A 17,671-nucleotide genomic window follows, 5' to 3' on the forward strand; every position below is an offset into this window, starting at 1 on the left:
TGCTCTGTTGCCTGCACTGTCGCATTAATACCTGGACCTTTGTATCATTAGTCTTCACCATTCAGTCCTCTCAAGCTACATTTGTCTACAGCACGATCCCTTGCTTTGATGCTTCTGACAGCAGAACCGTATCAGGCTTGAGCACAGTCACTGCCAGGGTTGTTGAGCTGAATCTTTATACTTACCTTGGGGCTGGAGGTAACTTTTTAAAATGCCACAATCCATCATTTTAAATGAACACTGGATGACATCACTGTGTGTAATGCAAAAGGTGTCGTTTGTAGTGATGAACAAGAATTCTCACCCAACTCTGCACTTCCCCTCAGTTCCACCAAGTCTTTTTCTGATCTCCGGGCCCTCCCCTTCATTTCAGTGTCCTTACATGACATTATAAGATTTTTGAACACTGTACTGAACAAAGTCAGGCTTCCCTGAGGACTCCCCATCCTCATAAAGTCCACTATGACAGACTTCATGGCGTGTTTGCGCCGCTACAACTGTCCCTGCTCACATTTATCCAGATCTCTGTGCCCATGTGTGTTTGTTTTTCCAGGGGCGGTTCCAGTCCCAGAGAGCCTGTTGTTCTCTCCTCCTCAACTGGTTCCACTGGGGCATGTCTCCTTCGAGGACCTGCTGAAAAGTGTCAGCCCTGCTGAGGTGGAGGAGCTGAGGAGAACCTGTAAAGGCAGCATGCATTGTGTCCACGACACCCTAGCATCCGGCAGCTCTGACTTTGGCCTGCAGACTCTGGACGCCAAGAAGCGATATCAAAATCTTACCCTGATCTGTGGTAAGATGGCACGACTATTTTGGAAAGGTTTTTGTGTGGCATCATTGACTTGTTCTAATTTGATGTGGTCTGACTGTGCTCTGCTAGGTAACATGCCTCCCATAGTGACAGAGCCTACAGTGATCCACTGTAAGGTCAACTCTACCGTCAACATTCAGATTGTTGCTCAAGACCCAAATGGAGACCCCATCACCTACTCACTGCTCCACCCAAGGCCTCCACGGGCTTCTGTAGGCAGCGGTGAGACATTCACACACATACTTTTCCCATAAACCTTCTTACCAAAGAGAGCCCCTCCACCCCCCTCCATTGAAACAGATGACGTTAATGTTGACATTTGTTAGTGGGATGGTGAGCCAGCAGTTAAGTCTTTTGGCAGATGGGACATTTCATAGCTGAGTCAGTGGATGGGTCACACAGAGAGAGACACGCACAGGCATACAGAACTGGCAGAAAAATGATAGGCTTGTTTTTATTAATACTGTTACGAAACATGCTGTTAATTGTCTTGTGTTTTGTTGTTAAACCACAGTAGTACAGTGGTATGGCTTTGTCCCATGAAGTCCCCCTACCATTATATATAAACAAATGTGTATGAATCAGTTCATGTTGTGCAGGCTCTACAGTACTGTTATATGACTCTTGTGCTCTCCACTCCAGGTGATGGCTTCCTGACATGGACGCCCCTCACCACACAGCCTGTCCAGCTGACAATCAAAGTCAGTGACGAGCTCACCAGCTCCCTGTTCACCCCTATACTGCGCATCTGCAACTGCCTCAATGGTGGAGCCTGCCAATATGACAGCATCACTGAAAACCACCAGCAGGGAAGGTTCCAGGTACATTTTTTGAGTTTGGCTACTGCAACAGTTCACATGCCGGATTCTATTTGAAAAACTACTAGTTTGTGCCGATGTTGACTCCGAACTGGAGTAAGTAATTAGGTATACTGCAGTCCAAATTTTTGTCCGGTACCAGAGGGTGCCTAGCCCATATGGGCTTACAACAAACTAGACAGCAACATCAACCAGGATGGCCACATGACCAGTTGGAATATACAGTTCCACACAAAGAGAATATTTAAAAGAAAAATTCATGACAGGAACGTCTCCTTACGATGGATACAGTGTTCTCTGTCTTAGTTGACATCTCTAATTAAGTTAATTTATCTGGAATTATTTAAGTGGCAGCCCCGATGAGAGCTCATAGGACTCAAATATAAATGTTAACAAAGGGGGTTTCAGAGCTCCCTTTAATATGATCCTTACGATTACGATACAATGAAAAGGAATGAGCATATTGTTATGCCACAACTCTTTGCTCCACCAATAGATGACTAATAAGCCAAATCATTTAATTCCGCTCATTTATCCAGTGAATTTTAAACAAAGTGATAATAATAAATGTGAAAAAAGTACAAAGGACCCGTGGCTCATCTCTGCATTACATGCTCTCATAGATTCTAGTATGAATTCAAGTACTAGATTTTATTCCTCAGATGACTATTCAACAAATGTTGTCTTAGAATTCAATTAGTAGGCAAGCACTCACAAATTTTCATGCCGTTCTTCCCCATGTTAATTAAATGAATGATCCCGGATTTTAGAAACTTTTTCATGCTCAAAACTAAAGTATAGTATTAAAAGCCTTCCCTCTTTAATTAAACATTTTAGGTTACAACAGATTCCCTAAAATCAAAGAAAAGTAATGCAAGTGACCTGCATGCACTATCTATATACAACCTAGGCTAAGCTGTTTTTTCATCATTTGCATTATAATTTCTTTAATTAGGCCTGTCAATTTATTATGCCATAGTTACTTGCTTAAATGGTATATTTGCTCAAATAAATAGCAGGCTTCATATGATTTTCCCTCAACATATTCAGATCCAATTGTGGGACAAGTAGTATCTTTTTTGAATGTATGCAATATTTATTTATATAATAATAATAATTATAATTATTATTATAAAAATAATTGTCACTCTTCCGTTCATTATTTTTTCCTCTCAGGTGGTGGGGTGCCTGTGTCCAAAGGGATTCAGTGGAAAGTTCTGTGGGAAGACTGTAGATGTATGTCAAGGCAAACCTTGTTTCCGCGGGGTGCAGTGCCAGTCAAAGTCAGAGCCCGGCCAGTTCACCTGCGGAGAGTGTCCTGATAATACTTTCTCTAATGGAAAACAGGGATACAAGTGCTTTGAGCAGGGTCTGTTGCACATTAAAGATCTTTGTTCTGGATTTTTCTTTGTGCTGTCACATCATCAGGTACACTCTTTTATTTCATTCCTGTTTCTCTGTATACCTTCTCAGACATGTGCAGCCCTCCTTTCCCCTTCCCCTGCCACAAACACGCTGACTGCCACACCACAAAACAAAACTACACCTGCACATGTAAGCCTGGCTTTACGGGAAACGGACAGAACTGCACAGGTACTGAACACCCAACATGTCACTATGAAAAATAACATATTTCTTTACAATGATTTAACTGCACTGCTGTCTTTGTCTCTATTGTAGATATAGATGAGTGTGCAAAGCTCTCAACCTGTCCCAATGCCAAGTATGAGTGTAGAAATACGCCAGGCTCTGTCGACTGCCTTTGTAGATACCAGAAAACCAAGGACACAGATGGATGTGGTATGGGCACAATGATACACGTTCACAATCATTTAGCCACACTCAGAGGGACTCTTGACGCTAGAAACAACAACATCCAGAGACTCTAAGGGGCTAAAAGCTCTTATTTAAATATAAATGTGGTGATTATTATATATTTACTATAAATTCCCTGTGTCTCTCTTCAAGGTCTCATTTCAATGTAGTGATCTTTGGCATCCCATCACAATTATTTTCTTGTATTGCCTAAATGTTATGTTGACAATGGGCAACTCAAGATGGCTGAATTATTGCAGAATTGCTCATGTGATGGTTAAAAAATACTATCCGTGGTCAATATAGTGCAGTATTCATTACAAGGATTATGGCCTATGTGAGGTGTTCATATTTGTTTGGTTTCCACGTACTTTCATATTATTGTTGTGAACAGGAACACAACACTACAGTAGAGTTTACTTGATTGGCATCTGCCACTCCTGTCCTCTTAGGGTGCAAAAGATCACACTATCAAGTTGTCTGTGGATTTTGGTGACCTCACGTAATTCCCAGCGTACAGTGCCTAACACTTGCTAGAGAGTGCATTACCAGTAATACAGACAAACTAAATCTAATTATAATCCCTGAGAACCTTTATTAAACATTTATATTTGAAGAATAATGAACTTTATAGGAGGTGGCCTATATAATAATCCCCTGCATTTATGAAAACTGTGCCTTACAACGGATTGTACATGTGCAGTGTTTCACCCGTGCATTTAATTCAGTTCTGACTGATGTGTTTCTCTGCAGGTGACTCTGTCAATCCCCCAGGTAAGACTTCCCATATGGTCCTTTTATCAAAAAGGTGTCACTATGGTAAACATGCTTATAGATGGCATTAAGACGTCAGTTCGGCTGTTGATGCTGTACTGTGCATGCAGGGTATAATGTGTTCAACGTCTCTCTGGGCTGGAGGAAGAGAAGATCTGATGGACTCAAACAGGTGTGTGTTTCGTGTGTGCGTGTGGGCATGCCAGTGATGGCTGGTGACACATTAATTAGTAGTATGTAACAGTAATAATAGAATTGAACACATTTGCATGATTATAATTGGTCTTTCTCAGCTGGAGGACATTCTGTCGATGGGTTTCCAGAACAAATTCTACAACGCCAGTAAAAAGGATCCAGGACAGGACTCCAGTCCAGGTGTGGCCGAATATCGTATCAAAGTATCCAGTGATACACCCCACTGGTACATCAGAGACTACCTGGCCAGAGTTAGCAGCCACCATGACATCAGTGAATTCGAAGTTGATGGTAAACTATCAATACTTATAGTGATTTACACTTGTCTTTGTTTAACTTCAACATAATGACTAAAAGCATGTATTACAAGTTGTAGTTTTTCCAGTACTGTGCTATTAAGGAATCAAACATACTGCAGCACTGTTTAAATGATGGCAAACTGTTGGTAAGACTACATCTCTCTCCCACTTGCTATTGGACTGTCCACACCTACAGATCTGGATGAGTGTACGGCCAAGGAGGCGGTGTGTGTCCATTCTGCCCTCTGCACCAACACTTACGGGGGCTACAGGTGTGTTTGCAATGACACAACTGAAGTGGATGACACACAGTCCTGTCTATCAGGTGAGGATCTGAGCATGCTTTACATCCATTCTACAAGTACACTGCAAAGGCTCGAGGGCTATTAAACTGTCAAATACCAACATTATGACGCTCTACTATGAAACTTATGAAACATTTACTAGATTAAATGAACGCCTTTCGTGTTTTTATTAGTGTTGTTGCCATTGTGAAGTTTATGGTTTAATAGAAAATCATGTTACCTGCAAATGATACTTTTTCACTCTGTAAAACATGCTGTGACTTTTATGAGAGCATATTCTGAAAATGTTTTTCATGCCTTGTTTTACCTTACTCTTTCCAGACAGAGTCCAGGTGAACGCTATGGAACTAGACCTTCTTCTGGGCCTGGTCCTGGGCATCGGCATCCCTCTGCTTTTGCTGCTGCTCTTGGCTACACTGGCCTGCTTCTGCTGCTGCAAGAAGACGGTTACAGGAGAGTGAGTAACACCAGAAACACATAAAGTAGAATACCATTTACCAGTACCATACACCATATATTTTTACTTTCAACAGGTTATGTTTGATCAAAGCTCCTGATGATGATAGTCTCATGCTATTTTGTGCTGACGAGGAATATAATTAAAGAAACACTCAACCACAAAACTATATTCTGAGCAACAAACAATCCTTGTAGGCTTGAAAGGTGGCTCACAAAAGATATAATGGATTTTTCCTCTTTTAAACCTTAACATGTTCCAATCAGTCACATTTTAGCAAAATATGCCAAACTTCTGTTTGTCTCTAGTGTGGTTAGCTGTTTACATTGCACACAACTACATTTGTGCACAACTACATTATTGCGTTGCCATGCGTTTTAATAATTGTTCAGGCCTGTGATTGGCCAGATAAGCAAAGTTGTACCCCAGCAAAACCACGTCTATGGAGTCCTCGGAAGCAGCCACTTGGAGACTCCAAAAAGGCCAGAGACTTGTACAGTATTGTCAGAGCTTTTGATTGATATATCAACATGTTTTTTTGTTTTGGTATCATCTTCATGCCATACTTAATGATCTAAGAATATCACTGTTGTCTCTTCATTTTTTTTTATCCATTCAACAGTCATCTTCTGCTATGTAATGAGCATCACAGCCTCACTACAGCCATGCTGAGACTATGTTTATAGCCACACAGGTCTGCAAAACAACGACTAGACTCTAATGATCACTAAAACTGTAATGAATTTTTAAAAAAAAGTATTTAGGTGAGTCAGCAGCTCCTTTGGGCTGGGTGAGACAGAGTCCATTACAGGTCACCACAAAATATACAGCTGCAGAGAATGACCAGACCACACAAACACACACACACACACACACACACACACACACACACACACACACACACACACACAGTTGCACACTCAGTGTTTCAAGGTACAGTAGTCAAGTAGGTCTGCCCAGAGACAATCCTTTACAGCAACTTGAAGGCTTTAAATCCTGTCCTCTGTACTGCTGCTGCAGCACTGTCTTTTGTATTTAACTTCTCAGTTGGAGGACGGACCGCCCACTCTCTTACTATATTAAACAAAAACACTTCCTACTAACAGCTTTGGTCCGAGTTATGAAACTGCACTTTGGTAACACCGAGAAATGTTTGCAGATAGAATTTACAGTAAACCAAGGTAATGATGAGGGGGACACATCCACAGGAAAATTGCTAAAAGGGCATCAGCACATCACACCGTGTCATTTCTTAAAGGAATAGTCCGACGTTTTTTGGAAATGCTTATTTGCTTTCTTGTTGAGAGTTAGATGAGATGAGTGATATCACACTCATGTTGGTACAGTGAATACATAGCTACCGTGAGAAGCCGCTTAGCTATAGCATAAAGACTGGAAACAAGGAAACAGCTAGCCTAGCTCTGTCTAAAAGTAACAAAAGGCCCCCAATACCTCAAAGCTCAATAATTACCATGTTATATCTTGTTTTCTGCACAAAAGTGTAAGAATGACTTGTGCTTTCGTGGGTTATGTGCTGGGCTATTTCTTGGTTAGATTAAACAAAGATATAAAATTGTATAACATGCAAATTTTGAGCTTTAGAGATGCTGGTATGTGGATTTTTTTACCTTTGGAAAGAGCCAGGCCTACTGTTTCCTTGTTTCCAGTCTTGATGGTAAGCTAAGCAGCTTAATATTTACCGTACACATATGAGGATGGTATCAATCTTATTATTTGACTCCCAGCAGGAAAGTTAATAAGTGTATTTCCAAAAAGTCAAACTATTCCTATAAATCAATATAAAAACATGTAGTGTTTGCTACTGTCAGGAAGACAACGTGTTCTTTTTAGATTTTAGCTAGACCACCCAGACTGAAAAGTCAGTCACAATAAAGAGATTCACAAATGTCACAGTAGGATTTGAATACAAAGATGAATGCACCATGTTGAATGAGAATGTGCCGTAACTGCTAAAGTAAATGTGATGTGTACAGTATATGTGCGTGTGAATGTGCATTGCAGTGTATCTATTGATGACTTTGTGCATCATTATGTGCATGTGTCCTTGGCCCTGGAGTATACAGATGTATAGCATCTGGACCGGGTCTTATTGGGCCATGGAGACACATAATCCCCCTGATGACTGGCCTGCTTTCTCTGCTATCAGTAAACTAGACCCTATGGATATAATGGCCGGGGCCTGTGCCAGCATTGTGGGATTATGTTGTTAGATTAGAGTGAATCGGCTAAAGCCAGGGAAGAAGTTATGCTGTTGTCTGCAAGCCAGAGAGACAGTGAGACTTTGATTATATGGTATGATATAATGGTAATTAAGGTCCCAGATGTATGGAGAACACACATTGGTCCGGTATATAGTGGTGCAGGCATGGTTGTTACCAGTGTTCCTTTTTAACTTCCCATAAAGTAACATCAAAAAGTTTTGACAGTGCTTTGCAGAATTGTATCTATAAAATACAATACAATAATATCTATATATATATTAACTGTAATCAAGGAACAAACAAAAGTCTGAACAGTCATTGGGAAAGTTTGCAAGGAATCATTGGCAAGAATTGTGTTTTTTTCCTTTTATTCACAGAATGAGTCATGGCACACCAGGCTGCACCGTCTGTACCTCATTATCAGAGAGGATATACATATTGCAAGAACAACCATAATGATATACGATCCAAAACATCTGAACTGCAAATCAGACAACAGCATGTGTAGAGAAGCATGTGCGCTGATGTGCGCTTCATGTTTCTAATCAGCTTTAGCCACAGATTTTAGCATCTTTCAACACTCAGAATATCTAGGCTAGAGCCTGCATGAATATTCATGAGTCACTGAGTATTCCACAGCAACTGCTGCCCATCCAAACATTTCCACAAATTGCCCGAAATGATTGTTCACTGTATGGAGAATTATAGACGGCACTAATCAGAGCCAGCGATTCACTGCAAAATGTACAAAATGTGCAGAAACTAACTCCTGGCATTGATAGATATCTCCACTAGTTTTACAGTACATACTGATCCACATGGGGCAAGCTAAAGACATTAACTGCAAGAGGTAGAGTATAAGATATAATATGAACATCACTTTACATATTTGCCACTGCATTCTGATTGGCTTTTGTGTTTTCTTCCAGCCTCCCCCACTTGTTGCCAGACTACATCCAGGAGCAGCATAACCCTCCACCCTTCAACTACTCCGATCCTGCCCTACACTACATTACCCACTGCAGCCCACGGATTATAGACAGCATTACACCCAGGCAACGCCACAGATAGCGCATGCTAAAACCACATACACATACATGCGCAGGTGAAAATCACTTACAGACTAAACAGACTTTGCACACAGAAAAGCATGGGCTTACGAACACAGTGCAAACACTTTTGGTGCTGCTGTATTAGCTTTATGATGACAAGATGAATGACTCTTATTTATATCGTAACAAACAATTAATTTAACCTGAGTGACTGTTAAAGTCAATTATTTCCAATCCTCTCCGCTGAGCAATGGATCTGCCAAGTTTGAGCTGGAAGATTTTTCGCCTTGACAACAGTTTACAGTCAGAGTCTGACCCAGCAGAACTCCTGGCTAGGGACAGTGATGAAAAGGAAACCACTGCAGTGGTCTTTGGCTTCCAGCTGATACCACGCCAACAGCCTCCTTGATAGCCACATTACCATTTGACAGAAAACCAATCACAATCACATTCACCATCAAGTGTGTAATGGTTCTAGTCCAAAATGTACATTAATGCATCCATGTTTGGAAATTATATATTACTCATAATCACCAAAACATAGTTTTATCTGTTTTATAATTTGTCTGTTTTCATTTTGCAAACACTTTAAGTAGGTGTCTTTGTTTTCTGAAAGCATCTATCTCACTTTGGAATTACACTCTAAATTATTGCTATTGCTGGATTGTGTCCCAGTTAATTTAACACATCAGAGTAATTCAGCGTTTCAACTGACAGCTGTCTTTTGTAAAGCTGGACTGTGCCACTTCAGCAACATTGTGCTGTGGTTATATTATTATTTCAAGAATAACTTGGATGTCGGTATTGTAACAAACATGTCACTTTATTAGTGGGGGAACAGAATGGAATTGTGGCTACTTTAACAAGACGGTCCCTATTTAGACTCCATATTGGTAAGGTGCGCTTGAGCAAGACAGTCAAAGCTTAACAACTCTAGGCAGTTTCTCTGTAGCTCAGCCTGACATCTGACCTCCCCATGGAGAGGAAAATAATATCGCGTTGTTATCTTTCTGGAAGCTGATACATGTCAAGCTAAAGATGCTGATATTTGTGTAAGGACTCAATATCTTTAAAAGTGATCATGCCGTTTTCAAATGTTACCCTTGGCATGGTGGAAAGGCCTCTCACAGTCTGAAATCTCTCAAATAAAGGACACCACTACTTCTACGGTGTTGTAATCTTGTTTTCCATGGAGAATCAGTTGCATATTGATCAATTTATACAGTTAATTTAAGTAAAATAAACTACACTAAGGCCATTAAAGTGGAGGTGGACAATACTGACAATATCATATTTTAAATCAGTACCGGAAGAAGTTCTTGGTCTTTTTACTCAAGTAAAGGTAATAATCCCACAGTGTAAACATCTAAATATTGCATTCAAAATTGTATCATATAGCCTAAGTAAGTAAATGTCGTATAGTATTACCAGAAAAACAAGCTTAAAGTTCTCATAATGAATTATATTATTGGATCTTTTTTACTGATGCATTAACATATACACAGAATGTAATGTTGTAGGTGGTCAAGATATAGCTATGTTTAACTACATTATACTTATGTACAGCAAAGGTGGATTACCAAGCAGGTAAAGAGGACAATTGCCCCAGACCCCCAGCTACCCAAAAGGGCCCAGGGCCACATCATTCCAGCTCTGCTGCTTTTCCAGCTCCATGCTATTTCTTCTCCAGCCACCAGGTGTCACAACTGAGTCTTCCACACAGAGCAGATCAATCCCATTTGTTTATGAGTAAGGTTTAAGCAGCACTTCCACTCCCACATACACATACGCACAGACGACTAGACACGGGCTCTGCAGCCTTCATCTGGAAGTGGCCACAGCATGTGGTGGAGCTCGCTGCCCCCTGCATAATGAGATCATCTGAGAGGGGCGCGGAGCGAGGCAGCCCTGCAGGTCCCTGCCACTGCAGAGACAGACCTGGCATACACTACAGCCAGGGTCAAGGACGGGGCGCAGCTAAAACACTCTGCCTCTGTCATTTCCTTATTGTGATTCCGGACTAAAGAACTCAAGCACACAACTTCCCCTGCATAACCTCTGCAGTGCTATTCGATTTCCACTGGTTTCAGTATGTACGGGATTGATTTAGAGAGTAAAGTGAGATTACGCCACAATGCTACATACAGGATTTGTAGAGGAAACTTCTGGGGAGAATAAAAATCCATAGTAGAGCGCCTGACACCTGTTATAGACAAAGCTTGCAGTGAACAGCAGCCACTGAGAATGAAATCACCTTGGCGAGAGAGCTTTGTAGTGCCACACTTCTGGAAGGTTCCAAGTAGCACTGTTTCATGTGCTGCTGAAGTCTGCAGTGTTTGATCTCCAGCTCCACACTGACTGCAGCAGACAACCTGGAGGTAAGCCAGTGAGGGAAAGAGGGAGGAAACGGAGAGGGACAGAGTTAGATAGAGTGAGAGAAAGAGAAAGAGAGAGAGAGGACAGGAGGGAAATGAAAAGTGAGAGAGCGAAGATCAACAGCAGGGATTGTATTTGACAGCCAGTAAGTGGTTTTGTCCCTCAGATCCCCTCAAATAAAACAACTGACATGTGCAGGTTCAGAGATGCTTGATGATCAAGCACTGGGCCCAACAAACAGATACACGTTAGGGGGATAGAAAACTAAGTGCATGCTTAACGCTATATCCATTTCATCACAACATGATTGAAATAGGCAGGGAATAGCAGGCCCGACAAAATCCTCTTATCCGATTTGAGGCCATTAATCATTTCTGCCTCATGATGTAATTTTGGAAAACATGTCATTTCTCAGTAACAGGTAGGCTAGAATGCTAGGTTTGGCTCATGTGCAGCTAGCCTGTTGTTGGACCTTATACTGCTAATGCCCTTATTGTATGGCTGTAAAAACGCTTACTTTGTCCATTTACTGGCCCAGTGTATGCTGGGAAACATTACTGCTAATCAGGAATGTAGCTGAAATTCCCTGTAGGTCATAAAAAATACATGCAAACATACATGAACACACCCCTATGTTGTATTAACCATCAGTGCATGTATACAGAAGCATTTGCATAGAGGCATATAGGCTAATCTCACATATACACACACCAGCAGCTGTTCGAACACACAAGAAAGCAAACAGATACAGGCCTGCATGCACACAGGCATGCACACTCACACTGTGTCTTTTCACTAATAGTAGCTTGACATGCATGACGCACAAACAACTGCCATTCTCTCCCATGAAAGGTGATCCGCACCCTTGGCATTGAACCAGCAGGTGCATTACAAAGCCTCATTTATTAATAATGGGGTGCATGTCTTTCAGTTACACAGGTAGACATCTTCTCATATTTGTCACCAGCGCTTTATCCCTCACAGTCCTCACATGCCACTTAGGTACACAAATGAGCTTTCTCTTTCTCTTCACAAATTAACGTTTTGCCTAAAAGCTGCTTTATTTTAGAACACGGTGATGCAATAACACCGAACTCCACAGTGCTACCACATACTGTATCTCACGTGCTGTGTGCCAACCCGCCCCCATTGCCAAAAATTGAATTGACCCACATGGTAGGTTTTTCTGCAAAGGGAACAATTCTAACTGCTATCAGCGGGAGTGATGTTACAGGCCATTGGGAGGTGAAATTAATGAAGATGGAGGGGTGACTTCTGCCCTGCCTCTGCTGAACTCAAGTGAACTTTGACCCCTGTGGTATGGAAATGAAAACTGTCATTTTATAAAAATCCTCTGGGCTGGGCTTTGTCTGATAACGACTCATTATGTGAGGCAGTTATATATTCACAGAGCTGATAAGAGGAGGGGAAACATTAATAGGAATTGTATTGGTTTTAGCGTAGTGTGTAAAGGGATGCACACACATGGATTAATCTGAGTAAAAAAATAATACTACAGAGTTAACATAACACCTAACATAATGCAAAAACAGTACTGTAACACATACTACCTTGTGCTCCATTTGGTAAATTAAGTGTTCTTTCGCATACATCATGGAAATTGGTAAATAATGTCTCCTGGGTTCCAATATACCCCATGCACATTAACTTCCAACCCCAAATCACCTTTGACCTGGAGCATGTCCTCTGAGACCTGTAGATCATTGAAGGGCATGTCATCAACCAACCAAACAGCTGATTCTGCTGCAGTGCAGCTATAAAAATTGGACAGAAGAACAAAGTTGAAAGCTGACCTATTCTGATTTCGAAATATTTATGACCCAATTGACCCATTGAACCATTGTTTTATTAGAGAGCTATTCCCCAATGATGTTCCATAACAATGTCTAAAACATGTGGATACCAGAGGAAATGCAGTTAGGTCTTCATGAAAAAATGTATATTAGTATTTGTGTTCACATTTTACTATGTTTGCCAAGTATTTTCAGGGAGTCAAAAGGTGATACACCTCCACAAACAGTTGGTCACTCATGCTCCAGCTTACCTGGTTCTTGTGACAGGCCTTTGTGCCGTCACCTTTGGCAATGCATAATCTACACAGACAGAAACCCAGTAGCAGAAAAACAGATTTAAATGAAAAGAATCTAGTGTGCTCCAGATTAGTTAGGTTGGGAAAAAGCCTGGCTGATTGTAAAGCTGCTCAGCAGATCACATGGCACAGGCAGCATCACCTCTGCAAACAGTGCAGATGGAAGTGGGAACCACTTTGGATCCTCATTTCTTACATCTACGTGTGAGATATTGAGCTTTTCACAATTTCTGCTCTCTACTTGTAGTGTGACATCCGTGTCTAATAATAAGAGAGGCAGTGGAATTGGGAGGAAGGGGGGCTGTTTTGGGACATGAAGATTCTAGTACATTCTCTGTGTGGTTCTTAAAATCCTCGAAAGTCCCTGTACACCCTTCTCCACTTGCTCCTCAGCACCTCCCATGGGATCAGGCCAGGGACAGGTGGTCAATGAGAGACAGGAGAGCAGTCAGGCATAAACAATCAGGCTATCAGATACTCCGATCCATAACAGCAGCACAATTAGACCTGAGAATCCACAGTCATCTAACAACTCTAGCAACAGACCCAGTCACATATCACACATCTAAATATGCACACACAAACAACACACACCCACACATACAAACAGATACCTATTACACACTATTACACACAAACACTTCAGCCCTGACAATGCATCTCATTATGCATATTATTTTAAGTGATTAAGACTTGCACATCAGACAGGAGTAACTTTACTCAAGACCCACATTGAACTCTGTCTGTCTGTGGTAACCATGTAAAAGCAATTTAAAACAAACCAAAAAAGCATGGGAATCGATATGCTAATGCAAACTCAATGTAAATAGAAATGAAAACTGCAGTAATAGGAAACACAGACATATTTAAAAAGAAACGTGTAAACACAAACTGTGTCAGTATCAAACCATGCTCCTGGTAGCTAATTAGTTATCAAAACTAGCTTATTGGGTCTCCCTAAAAATGATGGCCATATGTATACACACTATGCAACACGTTTGTCTGCTATGCCTGTGCCACTAACTGGGATGTCTATGGACAAGATGCAGCGGCAGCGCAGACCATGGGAGTGACGCATTGCAGGTACAAACACACCAATCAGAGAGCGCGATTTCTTTCAGCGACGTCTTGTGCCCCATCACAGAGTAGCAGAAAGTATTCATACGCCGTTATGTAGATCACCAGCGATACGCAATATAATTTCTAATATCGACAGCGAAGACTTCACGACAGTCGTAGATGGGTATTGCACTTGCTTCTTGATTTTCTTGTGTAGCTGATCATTTGTACAAATATGTATTTAATTAATTTAGTAACTGAAGAATAGCGACGTTAGCGGAGTGATATTGAAAAGAGGAGGAGTTTAGGATAGCCGTTAAAGGCGAGTCCAGTTGCTTCCTTCTCAGTGTGATCATAGAGATTGTCTGTTCGCTAAGGCTTAGTTGTCTTACGGATTTTGTCGTGAACTAGCTGCTGCATCTACATCCAAATGGTAAGAAAAAGAGGATTGTAGTTTCTATCCAGTTTAGAATCCGTTGACTTACCCTTAGAAGCTGTGTTTTTCTGTTAAATGAACGGACTGATCGTCAATAAAACGCAGCTTCACCAGTAGCTAAGCTGAAGCCAACGTTAACGGTACGCTGTAACTATAGATACCGCAGTGCTGGGCGAATAAATAACAACTTGCTAGTTGCTAGGTAATGCAAGCTTGTTAAGACAAAGCAAACCTTAGTTCAAGCTGCGTCGGTCTAAATAAATGCAGCAACGCTTCAAATCTGCGTTACTTTACATAATTGATTTTTATGCAAACACAACGCCAGTCTAGCTAATGCTTGGTTCGCTAAATTAGATGGTGGCTGAACATTGTCCGTTTTGTCCCTTAATAAAACAGGTGCTGATGGAGAAGCAACGATAATGTTGTGACGAACGGTAATTACTTTACAACCAGTTTCTTGCTTTAACGATGGTTGTATCAGTCCTTCTGCCGTATGCAACGTTAGTGTTGGTCTAAGTTAAGGTCTGAAACTGTGAGCCGGTACATATCGGTAGCTAGCTAACTTTAGCTCTTCCTAGCTAGCATTTACCGCCAAATTATAAAGTCATTCGTTGTCTGTGGGAATATTGGCGTCATGGAACGTTTAAATGTAGGGAACGTTATATCAAACGTTTTAAAGGCACGTGTAGTTTAACGTTACATTCTTATAGTATCAATGCTTTCTGTTTAGGTCAGTAACAAGATTGTTAGCTAACCAGAACGGTGTTAAGCAGTTGTAACCTTACAGCTGCTGTTATAGCTGTTGCCTTCAGAATAACAGCAACTGTTACTTGCTGGCTGTAAAAACTTGAGTTTGCAGCATTTTTAAAAAATGGGTGGCGCTAACCTTGGGGCCATCCATTTTTAAGAAGTAGAATGACTGCTGAAGTTGCTCATAGATGGGAGGGGGAAAAAAAAACTCTAATTCTAGTTATTTTTGGTATTTGACATGCTGTTAATTTCTTGTATTTTACAGGCTGATCAGCTTACAGAAGAGCAGATTGCCGGTAAGACATCGCTGCATTGATCTACTACTTTCCTCATATCCCGCAAAGTGGCCTGCGTTATGGATCCTACTATGGATTATACTTTTGCCTTTTAAGGCATTCCACAGGGTAGCCTGCTGGTCATAAAACAGGAGTGAATGAAACTGCTGTTGCTTGCTGGCTCTGGAGTTCAGAAGGACTCCCTCATGGAAAACTTTGCATTTTCATGGTTGTCATGTAATAAATGATGTAATCTGGAAGGTCTGTGTGTTCTGGTGAGTTGCTGGCTGTGCATGATGTGTCCTTTGCCCTGGGTGTGTTCATTAAATGGAATGCTTCAAGAACACTTGCTGTCCCTATGTGGTATGCTCGTATACAAAGATGATCTAAATCTTGTAATCTAAATAATGCAGGAAGAATGTGTCTCAAGGCACTGCTTCCAGTATGTGCTCAGACACTTGCTGTAATGTATACAGTTCATGTCTTAAATGTAACAGTTGTAGTGGTCCCTGATTAAAATCTTGCAGCTTAGGTCAGGTTTCACAATATGCTGATCATACTCTTGCTTTCATGGTGTCAGGTTTAGTGCACAAACCCTTGCTTGACGTTTTGCTAACGTGTGCCAGTTTTAGCTTGTCAGGTTGTAAAAATAGCATGACAATGCACTAATGTTTTGTCTTGGGGAAATTAACTACATTTTTAAGAGCAGTAAGCGGTAGCTGCAGTTGATGCAGGCTTTTCCTCATAACAAAGGGTGTTGCCCTGTGTGTTTGACCCTGCAAATGGCAAGGCAGGTTGTAGTTTTTTATGATGCAGACAAGCTGCTGCATGACACTACACATTGCCCACTGGCCTCATCACACTTGATGAGTGTGTCATTGTTCCTCATTCCTCACGGCTGCAGCAACCACACAGGCTGTGACAGGCCATTGTGTCCTGCTGCTTGGTCTCGTGGTCCTTGTTTAGCCAAAACAACTGCAGTTGGAACTCAAAACAAGAAGGCTTATCACTATGCTGGAGGAAGTTTATAAGTTAAACATGAGTGATGTAATGCCTCTCAAGTCTTAAGCTAATTCTGGGTGTGGGTCAGTGTGATTGGCAGACTTGGAATAAGATGAATATATTCAGCCCCTGTAGTGTTTTACAACCACTGTCTTGCCAGTTTTGTCTTGCATATCTAGCTATAGGTGGGACATATCTGCGTTTCTAAAGAAGCCATCCACTTTTTTTTTAATTTTTTTTCTCAACCAGAGTTCAAGGAGGCATTTTCGCTCTTTGATAAGGATGGAGATGGCACAATCACCACCAAAGAGCTGGGCACAGTTATGCGCTCTCTGGGCCAGAACCCTACAGAGGCTGAGCTGCAGGACATGATCAATGAAGTGGACGCTGATGGTGAGAACTTAATCTGGCTTCAGAACCTGCTAATCACACACAACTGATGTACTGGATGGAAATCCCTCATCAATGTCTGTCTGTTTTGGTGTGTGTTTTTTGTCTTCAGGAAATGGAACGATAGACTTCCCAGAGTTCCTGACTATGATGGCCAGGAAGATGAAAGACACAGACAGTGAGGAAGAGATCAGAGAAGCATTCCGTGTCTTTGACAAGGTAAATACTATCTGCACTCTCACACGCAACCATAAGTATGTACAGCAGTTTTAAAAAGGTGCTAACTGATGTAATTTTTAGGATGGCAATGGATACATCAGTGCTGCTGAGTTGCGCCATGTGATGACAAACCTTGGGGAGAAGTTGACTGATGAAGAAGTGGATGAGATGATCAGAGAAGCAGACATTGATGGAGATGGACAGGTCAACTACGAAGGTTGGTGGTGTTATGTATTTATATTTTTCTTTATGTGCTGGGGTCACTCATTGGATACTGAGTTGCACTTTCTCTCCCCCCCCCCCCCCCCC

The 17,671-nt window shown here is 41.4% G+C and overlaps 2 protein-coding genes across 2 annotated transcripts; both read left to right on the top strand.

Moving 5' to 3' along the window:
* Window positions 1–309: 309 nt before the first annotated feature.
* si:ch73-105b23.6 (mucin-like protein) lies at window positions 310–5,099 on the top strand. The gene is made up of 10 exons (XM_046071389.1): window positions 310–790; window positions 878–1,030; window positions 1,451–1,629; window positions 2,803–2,995; window positions 3,100–3,219; window positions 3,307–3,426; window positions 4,195–4,215; window positions 4,326–4,387; window positions 4,509–4,701; window positions 4,906–5,099. The coding sequence occupies exons 1-10, from the start codon at window positions 463–465 to the stop codon at window positions 5,097–5,099; spliced, it is 1,563 nt and encodes a 520-aa protein (XP_045927345.1). The 5' UTR covers window positions 310–462.
* A 9,493-nt stretch (window positions 5,100–14,592) lies between these two features.
* calm2a (calmodulin 2a (phosphorylase kinase, delta)) lies at window positions 14,593–17,647 on the top strand (the record flags this gene model as incomplete). Its single annotated transcript, XM_046071390.1, has 5 exons — window positions 14,593–14,723; window positions 15,742–15,772; window positions 17,003–17,146; window positions 17,256–17,362; window positions 17,444–17,647. Coding segments are annotated over exons 1-5 (489 nt in total), but the record flags the coding sequence as incomplete, so codon positions are not given.
* Window positions 17,648–17,671: the final 24 nt, after the last annotated feature.

The sequence above is a fragment of the Micropterus dolomieu genome, linkage group LG15 (assembly GCF_021292245.1).
Source record: "Micropterus dolomieu isolate WLL.071019.BEF.003 ecotype Adirondacks linkage group LG15, ASM2129224v1, whole genome shotgun sequence".
Lineage (NCBI taxonomy): Eukaryota > Metazoa > Chordata > Actinopteri > Centrarchiformes > Centrarchidae > Micropterus > Micropterus dolomieu.

Bases quoted from the DNA above. Each gene is read 5' to 3' on its own strand.
- si:ch73-105b23.6 (XM_046071389.1), top strand. From the start codon at position 463: ATGACAGACTTCATGGCGTGTTTGCGCCGCTACAACTGTCCCTGCTCA. The intron at 791-877 runs GTAAGATGGCAC...GTGCTCTGCTAG, and splicing joins AAATCTTACCCTGATCTGTG to GTAACATGCCTCCCATAGTG. The intron at 3,220-3,306 runs GTACTGAACACC...TCTCTATTGTAG, and splicing joins AAACGGACAGAACTGCACAG to ATATAGATGAGTGTGCAAAG.